General features: G+C 41.1%; 1 protein-coding gene across 2 annotated transcripts in view; it reads right to left on the bottom strand.

Annotated features, from left to right (window-relative positions):
* MYZAP (myocardial zonula adherens protein) overlaps window positions 1-15,322 on the bottom strand; it is a 102,617-nt gene that overhangs the window by 32,568 nt on the left and 54,727 nt on the right. The window contains exons 11-12 of one of the 2 annotated variants that reach the window (XR_003006262.1): window positions 9,676-9,817; window positions 1,524-1,607 (exon numbers count right to left, since the gene is read on the bottom strand). Coding sequence is in view for 1 of the 2 variants with exons in the window: in XM_024767785.1 (XP_024623553.1) it covers window positions 1,524-1,607 (84 nt within the window). In the remaining variant the exon portion in view is untranslated. Of the gene's footprint in view, window positions 1-1,523; window positions 1,608-9,675; window positions 9,818-15,322 lie in introns of those variants that run through there. The other variant, XM_024767785.1, reaches the window with a different exon arrangement.

The following is a 15,322-nucleotide window of genomic DNA, read 5'->3' as shown; positions in this document are numbered from 1 at the left end:
GACTTTCACCAGGACACTCACTCTCTGACTCTCACTGGGAAAGTATGATTCCTCCTACAGGGAGCTGTGATTTCAGAGGGCAATCTTAGAAACAGAAATGTCCATTCATAAAGCTGGAGGTGGACTCAGTGACTGCAGAGGGGAAAACAGTGGGACAAGACAAGTGTCCACTTACTCAGCTGTCAGGACACTGAGATTCCTGGGCTTTGAGTCTGCTGCCAGGTCCCCACGGGCCACGAGGGACTTCTGCTTACGACTTTTATAGGCAGCCCCCCCACCACACAGAGTAAATAATGACACTGCTCCCCATCCCTACAAACATGGTGGTTAAGAGCTCAGGCTTACCCATTTCTAACAGTCAGCTTGGGCAGATTCCTTACCATCCCTGAACCTCAGTTTCTCCAGCTACAAAATGGAGGAAACATAATCTAACTCATAGGGCATCGCTCTTAATAAAGAGAAAATGATGGGGTGCTTAGGCATGTCAGGCACTTTGTATGCACTCTCATCGCACGGACACACACGTAGGTACAGTTATCATCCTCAATTTCTAATTCTAAGAAACTTACCTAGGGTCAGCCAGCTAATAAGCAGATCTAGCATTCAAATTTGGGCAAGTCTGATTCCACTCTTAACCTCTAGGTTATACAAAAGATATGCAAAGAAAAAGTGCCCAACACACACTAGGAGCTTAATTACTGTCATTACTTTCCTGTCTTCTTATTTTATTATTCTCTCCTGGGCTGTCTCTCACCCGGGAGGGACTACAAGCGGGGCACAGACAAGGAGAGATTCACGGAGGCTCAAAAGCAAGAGGCTCAATGCCAAGTTCTTAATAAATAATCTTCAGAGAAAACAGAAGGCTTCCCCTTCTAGTAACACCTAAGCTTTTAAGGTTCGTCCAACTTCATAATTTCCTTCCCTAGAACCTCCACAAAATCCCCAAAATGCCTTTCTAAAGACCAGAAAGTCAGGAATACTAAATATCTTAAAAGTTCCAGGTGAAATTAAGTCACCTGGAATGAGGAGTCCGTCTCTCAGCCTGGCTCTGGTATTAAGCTGTGTGACCTTGAGAAAAGCCACCTGCCTTCTCTGTGCCTTTTTTCTTTTTCTTTTTTTTTTGGTTAACATGGAGATAATAATCCTTGTCTTGCCTTGCTTAAAGTTGTTGAGAGGATCATTGAGAAACGTATGTGAAAATACTTGGCAAATTATAACATACAACACAGATGTGGGGAGTTATCAGTATTCATCAACAGCTTATCAGACTTGCTAAGAAAATTCCTGAATAAGAAAAATGGGAGCCAAAAAGCAGAGGTGAGCAGCAAGGGGTAATGAGGAGAGTCAGATGGTAAAGAAAAACTAGCTGTCAGAACCTCATTTTCAGTGTTGGCAGTTAACCTTCAATCAATTTTATAAGGCCAGGAAATAGCCATATTTTTAATTAAGTGTCGGCGGTAGGCTCAGAAACATAAAATTTAATGATAGGGAAGACCCCAGCTTAAAGAAACACAGCTTCTTACCTCTCCTTCTAAGAACGATATCTTTTCTAAAAGCTGCAATATGAAGAGCTGTTTCTGCTGCACCTTTTTCTTTAGTGATTCAATCTAGAAAGAAACAAATTGGAAATTGTTATCAAAAATGCAGAATTTGTACAAGTTAATCAACTGGAAGAGAAGCCTTTGGTTTTCATTCAAATAGCAACTACACATTGGTTCTTTTGTGTTCCGTGGAATAGTATGAACATGAGGTGCTTCACGGAGGCGGGGCGGGGGGGGTTCTGTGCCCAGGTATGCTTGGGACATCATACGTGGTTGTGGAGTTGTTTCATTAGGTCTGTTTAGCCTAACATTTCTGCACTGATTTTGCTGTGTAACCCTTAGTAACATCCCACTGATGCTCTGGGAAATGCAGACATAACTCTACGTAAAAAAATTATTTCACTTGAATTTATGCAGCAGCCTGCATTTCATACATTCTGCTCTGTTGTTCCTGTTCATATATTCATATTTGTTCAACTACGTGTCAAAAGTTTTGCTCTGGGAAAAGGGTCACTGTCACTGAAAGTAATAATGAAATTCAGAGGACTGAGGACTCACGTGGCCTGGGTTAAGCGGGGAAGGCTTCTGAAAGACAGAGACTTGAGCTGGGTTTTCACCTTTGTTTTTATACTATATCTATCTTGGACTACTCTAACTTTGTCTTTCATTCACATATCATGTCTCCACAGACACATCGTAGGTTCCCTAAAAGCAGGAACCAGGGTGCTCTCTACCAGGCCATGTCTTGGGCAATAGTGGGAACAGTGTGTAGGTTCGATAAATAACATGTGATTTTGAAGAATGCACTAATTTTCCAACAACCTTTCATATGACATTTGAGCAACTGCAAAATCTTTTTTAAAAAATCCCTCTCTGTGCAAAATGACACAATTCGTATAGAAGGGACTCTAGCGATAACTAAAAGAAGTACAAGTAGGGACTTCCCTGGTGGCACAGTGGTTAAGAATCTGCCTGCCAACGCAGGGGACACGGGTTCCAGCCCTGGTCTGGGAAGATCCCACATGCCGCAGAGCAACTAAGCCCGTGCGCCACAACTACTGAGCCTGTGCTCTAGAGCCCGTGAGCCACAACTACTGAGCCCGCGTGCCTAGAGCCCGTGCTCTGCAACCAGAGAAGCCACCGCAGTGAGAAGCCCACGCACCACAATGAAGAGTAGTCCCCGCTCACTGCAACTAGAAAAAGCCCACGTGTAGCAACGGAGACCTAATGGCAGCCAAAAATTAATTAATTAATTTTTTAAAAAAAGAAGTGTACAATTACATTTAACCTTTGACCCAGCAACTCCACTTCTAGGAATAGATCCCAAAGAATCATTAGCCAAAATATGAAATGACTTGGACACAGGATTTTTGCTTTTTAGAAAACACACACACAAAAACAGAACTCCATCAGTAAGTGCCTGATACATAAACTATGGTTCATCTTAACAATGGATGCCTTGATCTCTAAAACCCTGATACGATATATTTTAAGGAGCAGATGGTATGCTGGCTTTGATGTAAAATTGGTGAAGACATATGAATATATATTTGCAAAATGAAACACTGCAAAGATCAAACAAATCTTAATATTTACCAACAGGGAGAGGGAGGAAATTAGATGGAGGAGACAGAACAGAACAAAGACTTTTGTGATAATACCTTGTTACATAAGTTCAATTTTGAAAGCACATTTTACAGATTCAAAAAATAAAAACCAAAAAGGGGAAAAAAGTGAATCCTAAAATTTGAAAACAAACAGAACAGAAAGAACTTAACCATATATCAAATTGGTTAAACGAATTAATTCAAGTGTTGTTAGGACAAGGTAATTTGACTGGATGTTTTTAGTGGAATGTGTTCTAAAGATAAACAATTGCACTCACTGGGAAAATTTTAGTAGTAATATTGGTATTATATTTTTAAACTATTTGATAGACTGTAGTATAATAACATTTGGAACCAAGATTTTTAGTGTAAGAAAAAGAAATACAAGTACAAAATCAAAGAAAAAAAAAGTTTTGTTAGATTTGAAATGAAAGTGTCAGTATGAATTCATAATCTTTTATTTTCTTTTAAAAAATATACTAGATGAGCCTAAGACACCTTATTCTACCTGAAAACAAGGACATGAAGGGTCTCCCTTGGGGCAAAGATGGGACAATGTGAGCATCAAAAAGAATAATGAGTAAAACACATGGAATATATATTTTTTAAAACCCTGAGTATTTTCTTATTCTTAAAAAAGAAAACCAAAAACAAAGCAGCAATGACAGCTCCTCGGAAATGACAGTGGAACCAACTCCTTACTTAGAAGCTTGGCAATTTGGATAAAAGAAAAAAGCATTTATCCTGCCTTACTTGTACAAACTGCACGTTGAGATTACTAAAAAGTCCCAGTTTATGAAGAAAGAAGTTCTACTCTGCAGAAGAATTCCAGTTAATAAGTGGGGAAGGAATGAGAGAATTCAAAAATCACCATTGTGCGATCCCCTAGGAAATAACTGACTCAAGCAAGCTTCACGGACAGATGAGACAGTGAGGGGCAAAGCCGGCGAGGGACTTTATGACTTTGTTGTGGGCTGTCACCACCTGATCCACCATCAGCCTTAGCATCACCCAAAGTGGGATCACCAGACATTGTGTGCCCCCAGAGCAATACGAAATGAATCACACAGCACCACCCTTGAAGTATTCTCGCCTCCCCGGACAAAACAAAGTTGAAACGGAATCTAATTGAGCTATTAAGGAAACAAAAAGTCAAATTCAGAATGCGGGAACGTTTATAGGACAACTGAGTTAGTTCCTGCAATAAGTCACTGGCTGGGGGTAAATCTGAGTTGGGGGTACCGGGGGAGTAAACAGAGCATATGTTCTAGATCAAAGGACTTCAGAAACCTAACAACCAAATACAGTGGACCTCTCTGTATGCTGACTGGAACAAAATATCAGTTAAGAGACAATTTTAAAGACATGTTGGAAAATGTTATTACAGACTAGTAGTAAATGGGACCAAGGAATTATCATTAATTTTGTTAGGTGTGGCAATAAGCATTATGATTACAGAAGAAAAAGTCCACATGTTTTATTGATGCTTAATGAAGTATACAGGAAACATGCAGAATGTCTGGGATTTGCTTTAAAATAATTGCACAAAGGAAAAAATAAAAGGAAAAGAAGGTGTAGATAAGGCAGATGTGGCCAAATGTTGCTGCTTGTTGAATCTAAGTAATGATTCATCATTACGCTCTTTGTTCTGAGAGAATGTGACATTTTCATGATAAAATATCTTAAATTCCACCTGGTGTCAAAAAATATAATTCTCCGACATGAAAAGCAAACCATATGAAATAGAATACAATAAACATACTTAAGAAGAAAATTGATAATTATTTTTTAAATTAACAATTAAAAACAGTCACTAGTTTTCCTTTCGTACCTATTAAACTTGCCCCAAACTACTGACTGAAGAAATCGGTGTTGGAAGGGCTGGGAGGGATAGCTACTCTCATGTGTTGCAGGTGGTGCTGTAAATTAGAATGACCCTTTGGGCAATGTAGCAATAAATATGAAGAGCCATAAAGCTGTTCATACCCTTTGACCTACTAATCCCACTCCTGGGAATTTATCCTAAGGATATAATTCAGATGTAGGAAGAAAGCTATATATACAAAGATGTTCTTGCTCCAATTATTTATAATAGAGAGAAAATGGAAATAACCTTAATGTCCAGCACTAAAGGAATGGGTGATAAATTATGGACTATCACTTGGATGGAATATATTACACAAACACTAAAAACAAATATATTACAAAATGAAAAAGTGTTTACAAAAAGCCTCAAGGGATAGAAAAACAAGAGTTTACAATGATGAAAGTAAAAGGTGGAAGAAAAGTTAGATAAACAAAATCGTTCCGGGGTTGGGGTAGGATTATGAGCAAAACAAAAGTTTGTTTTGTTTAAATTTCCTTCATTTTTGTAGGAATAATGTGCAAAAATCATCCTTACAGTGTCCCTTTTTCATTCCTTCTTATAGCATTAGAAATTTTTAAAGCTTTTAAAATCTTTAAATGATAGGTAAAGTGTGTACTGAAATGAACTAAAATATTCCAAGAAGGTCAGGGGTAATACTTCATCAAATAACACAAAAAGTGACTTCACGCACACTAGTTTCACTATCTCTGAAGTGATCAGAGTGCTTTGTGAGTCAAGAGAAGCAAGAGGTGTGGGTTAAGGGCACCCTAATGAACAGCTCACAGGAAGAGACCAAGATGATTCTGCTCACCTTTGTCCCTAGATTTTAGTTTTAAAAAGAAATAAATGCAAAGCAGAGATATCATCTGGAGAGACAGCTGAGGGGAGAACTCTGGGCTAATGCTAGCGTGAGGAGGCATCTCATTCTGGAGAAAAAGAATAGGTCGAGGGAAGGATGTAGGGGATCTGGAGCTTCTGACGACCAGGATCGCGTTTTTCAGCAACTGATGCTTCAAGAAGCGACTGTGCTTTTGCACTAAAAATGGATGCTATGCACACTCATTTGCTTTCATCCTTGAGCATTTCTCATAGAAGCATCTTGTACAGTCCATTCTGTGGCCAGAGCTGACTTGCTCGGATTAGAGAAAAAGGATGCTTAGGTTGGCAGTCAGTTCATGGCTGGCCCCTCATGCCCTAGAAGGGGTGCCAACATTGAACCCCGAGTTACTCCCCCCTGAGGTCTGCTCCTGGAGCACATCCCATGCCCTCTCCCAAGTGCGGCACCCAGTTTCTAAAATAAGCAGGCTCTCATGCGTCTGGGTTTGCTAATATTCTAGGTATTGTCTGACTCCCAAGCCTTTGGTTCTTTTCCACAATATCTAAATCACACATTTGCGTGGAAAATGCTGTTATTTCTGACTGCCAACTTCAAAGAGCCTTGAAATATCGTCTCCTATAGCACCTAGCATGATAAACACTCAAAAATTAGCTACTACTATGTTATTACTGGTATTTCTCCCTCCTTAGATTGTCAGCTTGAGAATAAAGGCCTTGATCATCTTCATATTCTCAGACACTGAATGGACGAATCAAAGAATCCGTCCATCCATTATCTCTAAACAATCCACCCCTTAGACTTCAGGGGCATAGTTGCCTGGAACAGACTCTTGGAGGCCTAGATGAACCAAGACAGACTTGCTAAACACATAAGCTCCAAAGCAGCTCCCAAAATCGGGGGCACCCAAAATCCAGGGGACTATGCAGCCGGTATGCAAGTAAAATCCATTTGGCACCTTTGCTCTTGCTTTTTTTTTTTTTTTTAAACATCTTTGTTGGAGTATAATTGCTTTACAATGGTGTGTTGTTTCTGCTTTATAACAAAGTGAATCAGCTATACATATACATATGTTCCCATATCTCTTCCCTCTTGCGTCTCCCTCCCTCCCACCCTCCCTATCCCACCCCTCCAGGCGGTCACAAAGCACCGAGCTGATCTCCCTGTGCTATGTGGCTGCTTCCCACTAGCTATCTACCTTACGTTTGGTAGTGTATATATGTCCATGCCTCTCTCTCGCTTTGTCACAGCTCACCCTTCCCCCTCCCCGTATCCTCAAGTCCATGCTCTATGTAAGTTTGTAAATTTGACCTTCAAGAGGTTTACGTACACTTCAAGAATCTGCATTTAAATCTAGCTGTCACCAGGTGGTGGTAAATGACCCAAGTTACCAGGCTGAAGTCAAGGCATTAAGAAATGAGAACTTAGATGAGGTCTGGAAAATGTAGTTACCCAAGAATGTAATCTTCTTGTAACAGTTAAATTTAAATATCAAACAGTAAACCCCCTTAGAGAACAAAGGGAAGAAACCCATCTTGGTAAAATCTAGAACCTTTTAACTGATGTTAACTCATTGAACTGATGTCTAATTTTGTCTTCGTTAGCATGATTTTTTTTTTGTAATTCAAACTATGTATATGTCTTACAGCCTAACTGATAATGCAGGATGCTAGGTTTCTAAGACTACAGGCCAGATTGATATTTAAGGTGGGCGGTGGGGGGGTCATCTGGTTTCTTAAAACTGGAACCGGCTTTTCTTCACATCAGCCACAACTGAGTTACCTGCACAGATGGTTCGAGCTAAGCGATCCCTCTTAACCAGACCCACACACTGGAGTCACCTGGGCAGAGTCATCGACTTCTAGGCTCTACCCCAGAGATGCTGCATATATCACCCTCTTACTTAAAAACCCTCCCAAGCTTCTGGGGGGCGGATAAATTAGGAGTTTGGGATTCACATATACACACTACTATATATAAAAGAGATAACCAACAAGGACCTACTGTATAGCACAGGGACCTATACTCAATATCTTGCAATAACCTATAATGGAAAAGGATCGATTATATATAACCAAATCACTTTGCTGTACACCTGAACCTAACACAACATTGTAAATCAACTATACTTCAATAAAAGAAAAAAGTACAAACAAAACAAAACAAAACAACCCTCCCAAGCTTCTAATGTTCCAACTCCCTAGCGTGGACATGAGGCACCTCTGCTGTGGTCCCAATATATCTCCCCAGTTTCATTTCGTGCCTTTTCTGTCCCACAATGAACCCTACTTAGAAGGTACTCCATACTCTCAGCGTGCTGTGGACACACAATGGTCCTGCTGCCAGGCCTCTGCACAGGCTGGTGCCCTCACCAGGCATGCCCTCCCACCCTCCATTCCTTTTTCCACCAGGAAGTCTTCTGTCAGGAAGTACTCAACAGTCACCTCCCAGGCCAGCTCTTCCCAAGTCCTCTAGGCTGGCTTTGTGTCTCTCTCCTCTGTTCTATTTCAGCCCTTCGAGCAAACCCCTAGTAGAACCCATCATTGCCACTACCGCTCTTTGTTTACATCTTTCCCTTGCACCAGACAGCAAACCCACATGGAACAGATGTTTAGTGCATCAATTATCTTATATGAAAGAGCAGTCCTCTTAGGAGGTGAAATCACCCCTATCAATCCACACATTTTTATAAACTTCTTTGGAAACAGATTCCTATAGTGAAAGGATCCCTCCCAATTTCTTTCAAAAAGACCTTGTATGTCAACCAGACCAAAATGAAATTGTACAAAAATTTAGTAAGGTCCTGTTATGGATTCACAGCAACCCAGGAGGTTGCAAGGCTTTTCAGCTTCCTGGAATTTTTTTCCATTGGTGACAGACATGTAGGGTCATTTCATGTTAGATGTCAGAATGTGATACAGCCCTATAGTTAGAAGGATGTGAATAGTACCCAATTGTGCAAGACTCATGAAACATAACTCAATATTGAGGTTGGGGATGTGGAGAGAAATGAATGAATATAAGAAATGCAGCAGCAAATAAGTATTAAATACTAGATAGCACTTGATATGTTTTTTTTTAAAGAAATTGTGCTTTGGGGTGTTTTCTCTTACCAGCTGGCAAATGATGATATACATGTATCTGAAAATGCCTTATGTAAAACAGGAGACACGATGGAACAGGGCATGATATTAGAAGGTATGTTACAACTGATGATCACATTGATTTAAATTGTTTAAAATCTTGTAAGGAAAAGGGAATTCAATTTTTAAAATCCAAACTAAGTTTATGTTCATTTTCTTTGAAATCTGTTTTATTTTGTTTTCATTCTCATTTTAAGAATAACCAATTGAAGTCCACAGGTACTTTTATTCAAAATCAGGGTGTGTGTGTATGTGCCTATCATGAAACTCGACACATTAATAAGGTTTCCAAACCTCTGTCACCAACACCCCCCTTTGTTAACTCCTACTAATGGACCCTCATTTAAAAACACTTTCTACTTTAAACTGCATTGATAAAGAAATAATTCATTTTCCCATTGAAAATGTACCAAAGATGGCTAATTGCCAATCGAAGCTTCTAATCAAAATGAGATAACCAGGGTTCTGAATTCTAGGTCAGGGTAAAGCAGTCGGATACTTGAATGTGAGCCCTTCTCAACTTTTCATGGGAAAAGTACGCTGTTCGATTATTTGAAAATTTGACAGGAAGATAGCTTGAAGATCCCCATTATTGTTATCAAAACCCCTAGAGATCCAGGGACTCGGCGAACAGACTGGGGCACGGTTGGCACAAGACAGGCAAGAACCTTCTAGAACTCACCTGGGGTTTTAGTCACCTCCCTTTGCTCCCTCTTGTCCTGACCCAGCCTTGTTTTCAATTCAGCCTCTTGTGATCTGGCAAATAGCTTTCTCGATTTCCCTCAACAAAACAGGACTCGTGTTTGATCCCCAAATACCTCACCCTGAAAAATGAGAATAATTGATATCTAATACTCTTCCTCTGAAAAGGTTTTTTATTTTTGCTGCAGTTTCTCTTAATTCATTTTAGAAGTGTTGTAACACTAATTTCATAGTTACGTATTTTTAAAGTGCATTCCCTTTGATAAAAACCACCATGGTAAGAATTTTAAAAATAAGGTTACCCTCTTTTCCTAAAAAATAATAAAGCACAGGGATGTATGACAAGATCAGGATCTGCCCTGCACTAATGCAGCATGAAAGAACAGTTTAAAAAGGACAAGGAAAATGGTACATTATCTCATTTTGGGGGGAGTGAAGGGGATGAATTAAGGCCACAACAAAACGAAACTGAAAAATTGCTAAATGAAGCTCTGAGTGGGGAAAATGAAAAATCAATGAAGGAATGGAGGGGAAAAGGTACATTTTTCATCTTCATGATGCTTGACTGGGTTTGTAGAAATTCATTTTCAATTAATGTGTCTTGTGGCATTCAGCCAGGTCAGATATGAACAGGGCACACATTTTAATCAATTTTTTTCTATTAAGTTTGAAGTAATATATAATAATAGAACTATACTATTCAAAAGGATCGGTTGAAACTGGCTTCTGAGGTAAAATAATCTAATGTGGTTTGATTTCTATCTTATATTAAAGATAACCCAACTTCTGTTTAAGAAGAAATAGCACCCTGGGTGCCTGAACATGACTGGGCCATGTAAACACCAGGGAAGGATGGATAAACTGGCGTTCCAATCTGTGTGCATTCACCGGGAAGGAAGAAAAAGGGGTGTACCGAGTACCAGGGCTTTTGCTGGCTTAGCTCATTATTCTCAGAAACAACCCTAAGAGTCGTTATCCCCATAGACGAGGGAACTGGGGTTCCTAGAGTTTCACTGTCTGTTCATCCCTTAACAATCAGCTGTGATCCCCTCTGCATCGGGCCCAGTGCTAGATTCCAGGAGCACAGCAGTGAGCCAGGAAGACCTGGTCTCCACTTTCAGGGAATCAACATCCCAGTGAGGCAGTAAATGGAGAAAGAAACACACACATTAGCGCAATAAGGAAGCAGGCAGAATGATGTTAGGTCTCCCCACCTACCAAGAGATAGGATGCACCTGCCGTCTGCCGATGGGGTGAGGGAAAGGTTCAGACCACAGGGCTAAAGAGGTAACCAGCTCGTTCCAGCTTGCCTGGAACTTTCTAGGTTCTAGTCTCATGAGTCAGGAACCTTCTCATTCGCAGGCAAACCAGGACAGGTGGTCACCCTAGAGCTCGATTCTGGCAGGGCTGAGATCTAAACCCACTTCTCTTTGATGACAAGGCCCGGGCTCTTCCGTTCACACCAGCCTGATGTCCAGAGGTCTATCTTCCCTATGACGACAACCTATCGTGGCAATGCTGCCTAGAAATTAGGCCAGGCTGGGAAGAATACTGGCAGGTGACACCTTCTTTAACAAGGATTTGCTGGAGCCCTAAGTCTTCATGCTATTCTTTCCTCCTCTGTGACCTTATTGGAAGGTGGGATGGAGAAGTGGGAAAGAGGGTCCTCTGAGCTTCTCTATCCCTGTGCTTCCCTGGATGGGTACAGTATCAGGGACAGACGACCATACACTGAACAGGAATATCCAGGGAGAGAACTGTTTCAGGCTAAACAACTAGAGGAGGTACAGGCATCACTCATCTTACTGCACTTCATTTTATGGTGCTTTACACGTCGCATTTTTCACAAATTGGAGGTCTGTAGCAACCCTGCACTGAGCAAGTCTGTCGGCACCACTTTTCCAACAGCATTTGCTCGCTTTGTATCTCTGTGTCACACTCTGGTAATTCTTGCAATATTTTAAATCCTCCACCAGCAAAAAGATTTTCAGATGGTGATTAGTGATCATTTTTCAGCAACGAAGTGTTTTTTTTTTTTTGGTTTTTTTTTGCGGTACGCCGGCCTCTCACTGTTGTGGCCTCTCCCGCTGCGGAGCACAGGCTCCGGACGCGCAGGCTCAGCAGCCATGGCTCACGGGCCCAGCCGCTCCGCGGCATGTGGGATCTTCCCGGAGCGGGGCACGAACCCGCATCCCCTGCATCAGCAGGAGGACTTCAACCACTGTGCCACCAGGGGAGCCCTTTTTTTTAATTAATTTATTTATTTTTGGCTGCATTGGGTCTTTGTTGGTGCGTGTGGGCTTCTCACTGCGGTGGCTTCTCTTGTTGCGGAGCACGGGCTCTAGGCGCGCAGGCTTCATTAGTTGTGGCTTGTGGGCTCTAAAGCGCAGGCTCAGTAGTTGCGCATGGGCTTAGTTGCTCTGCGGCATGTGGGATCTTCCCAGACCAGGACTCGAACCCGTGGACCCTGCGTTGGCCAGCGGATTCTTAACCACTGCGCCACCAGGGAAGTCCCGAACAAAGAATTTTTAATTAGGTGTCACTTTGTCTTTTTATACATAATGCTACTGCACACTTAATAGACTACAGTATAACTTTTATATGCACTGGGAAACAAAAAAGTTCATGTGATTCACTTTACTGCAATATTTGCTTTATTGCGGTGGTGTGGAACCCAACCCGCAGTATTTCTGAGGTAGGCATGTATATGGAAGCACCCAGCTCCACACCTGGCACAAAGCTGATGCTAAAAAAAAATGGGGGCTTCCCTGGTGGCGCATTGGTTGAGAGTCCGCCTGCCGATGCAGGGGACACGGGTTCATGCCCCGGTCCAGGAGGATCCCACATGCCGCGGAGCGGCTGGGCCCGTGAGCCATGGCCGATGAACCTGTGCGTCCCGAGCCTGTGCTCCGCAGCGGGAGAGGCCACAACAGTGAGAGGCCCGCGTACCGCAAAAAAAAAAAATGGTAGTTTAAATAAATGTTCCTATTGACATATACACACTACTATATATAAAGCAGATAACTAATAAGGACCTACTGTATAGCACATGGAACTCTACTCAGTACTCTGTAATGACCTATATGGGAAAAGAATCTAAAAAAGAGTGGATATATGTACAAGTATAACTGATTCATTTTGCTGTACACCTGAGACTAACACAACTTTGTATGTCAACTATAGGCCAATAAAAAAAAATTTTTTTTAAGATGCTTATACTAGTCTTGTCAATTTTAAGACAAAACAAAACAAAAAAATAAAGGAGGCTTTAATTACACACACACACACACACACACACACACACACAATATGTTCCTAAAGTTCAGGTGCCCTGGGACATGCACCCTCAACTGTACTGACCAGGACTCTCCTGGGAGGCCCCTAGCTGCCCTCCCTGCCCCTCTCCTCTCCTGTTTGCCAAGCACGCCCTACCAGAGACACCCCTCTGAAGCTCAGATCTGATCAGGCAATGGGGAGCCATCGAGGAATTAGGAGCTTAGTAATAAAGGACATTTTCTTGGCTTGTTGCTGGTAATCCACAGCAATTAGGCCCAACCTACATTTCCAGTCTCTTCATCATTACTTCCTCCTACAATCCAGTCAAACTAGAATAATGCTCCCTGAACTCACCCTATACTTTCTGGCTTCCATGCTTTTGTTTTTTATTTATTCTGTATCTTGTCTGGCACGTCCTTTTCCACCTACTCAATCCCTGCCCAGAAAAATCTAACCCGTGCTGCAAGACCCAGTCAAATTTCACCTCCTCCCTAAAGACTCCGCGCACACTAGAATTAGTGAACATTTACAGGCACTGAGCTACACCCTTAGCGTACATTCTTTCAGTCAATCAACAACCCCTGAAGCAGGTACTATTATCATCATTCCCATTTTTTTGATAAGGAAACTAAATGTTGGAGAAGATCAATAAGTTGCTCAAGATACAAAGCCCAGTCAGGAGCAGATGCAGGATACAAAGATTGAATTTACTTGAAGCCTACAAACTTAACCACTATGTTCTCCAGCTTGTGTGTTCCCAGCACACAGCTAATTGTCCTGCTTAACCCTTATATTCTGCCTTGAGTTATAACGAGTTTTAACGTCAACCAGAAAGTCCTTTGAGGGCTTTGAGGACTCAGGTCCATTTTTACATTTGGTTCATAAAAGTTGCTTCATAAATGTTTACCGATTGACCCATCAGAGAAAAACTCTCCGTAAGTGGAACCTAGCCCTTCATCTCCCCCACTCCCACTTGTGTGTGTGAGGACTGGCTTTTCTGCAGACTTCAGCACAGAGGCAGGGGAACAGAAATATATAAAGACAGTGGCACGAGGGAAACAACTCCAGCTTGATAAAGGTTGAATGAAAAGAATCAGTGGGGGAAGGATGGACTATCCAATAAATGGTGTTAGAGAAACCAGCTTTCCATGAGGGGAACAAAGGGTGACAGCTCTATTCATACTAGATACACAAGAAATACATTCCATGTGGATTATTCTTTATTTGTTCAACAAATATTTATTGAGCACCTGCTATATGCCCGTGACTATTCCAGGTGTTAGGGATATAGCCATGAACAAAACAGACAAAAGCCACTGCCCTCAGGGAGCTTACATTCTAGTGGAGGGAAACAGATAACACATAAATAAACAAAACAGATAAGTGTAGGATATATTACAAGATGATAAGTGCTATGGAGAAAAACATAATTGTAGGATATATTACAAGATGATAAGTGCTATGGAAAAAAACAGAGTAAGGGAGAGAACGATGGGTAAGAATGTAGGGGAGGGGTGTAATTACAGACCTAAAGATGCAAAACAAAACTCTAAAGCTTATGACAGACAAACAAGACACACAACACAGCACAGAAAGATTGATAACTTTCTACCAAATTTTAAAATGTGTATATTATACAAAACACCGTAAACAAACAAATGAAAATGACTGACAAGGAGAAGATAATGGCATTCAAACATTTTTTGACAAACGACTAATATTGGCAGTATACAGAGTTCCTAAAAATCAGCAGGGATAAAAAGAAAAACAAACAGAAAAACGAACAAAAGATATGACCAACCAGTTCATAGGAATGGGAGCCTGACTGGTGCGAAGTTTATGCTCAATCTCTACAGTTGTAATGAGCAGTCACCAGGCTGACGCAAGTTAAAACTAAGACAAAGAGATCCTATTTCACAACTGGCTAAAATTATAGTCCAACAGCACCAAGAGGTGACAAGAATGTGGAGAAATCTGCCCTCACACATGACGGGTGGAAGTCTACGTACACTTTGGAGAGCAACAGGGAAATACCGAGCAGAGGAGAAACTGTGCCAACCCCAGGCCCTGGCGATTCCTCCTCTGAGTACATTCCCTAGATAAGCACATACACATGTGTGGCATTGTTTGCAAAAGAATAAAAAATTGGAAGCAAGCTAAATGTCTGTCAGTAGGGTACATTACAATATCATCTAATGAAATATTAGATGGCCATCAAAATGAATAATTCTGATCTATATGTAACAACTCCAAAAACAAAACTGGGGAAAAGAGTAGGTTGCAAAATAAATACAATAAAATTTATTTATATATTATAAATAAAATTTTACATACTTTTTTTTTTTTTTTTT

This window comes from Neophocaena asiaeorientalis, unplaced genomic scaffold (genome assembly GCF_003031525.2).
Source record: "Neophocaena asiaeorientalis asiaeorientalis breed wild unplaced genomic scaffold, Neophocaena_asiaeorientalis_V1.1 scaffold71, whole genome shotgun sequence".
Lineage (NCBI taxonomy): Eukaryota > Metazoa > Chordata > Mammalia > Artiodactyla > Phocoenidae > Neophocaena > Neophocaena asiaeorientalis.
This window is presented reverse-complemented; position numbering and strand designations above follow the sequence as displayed.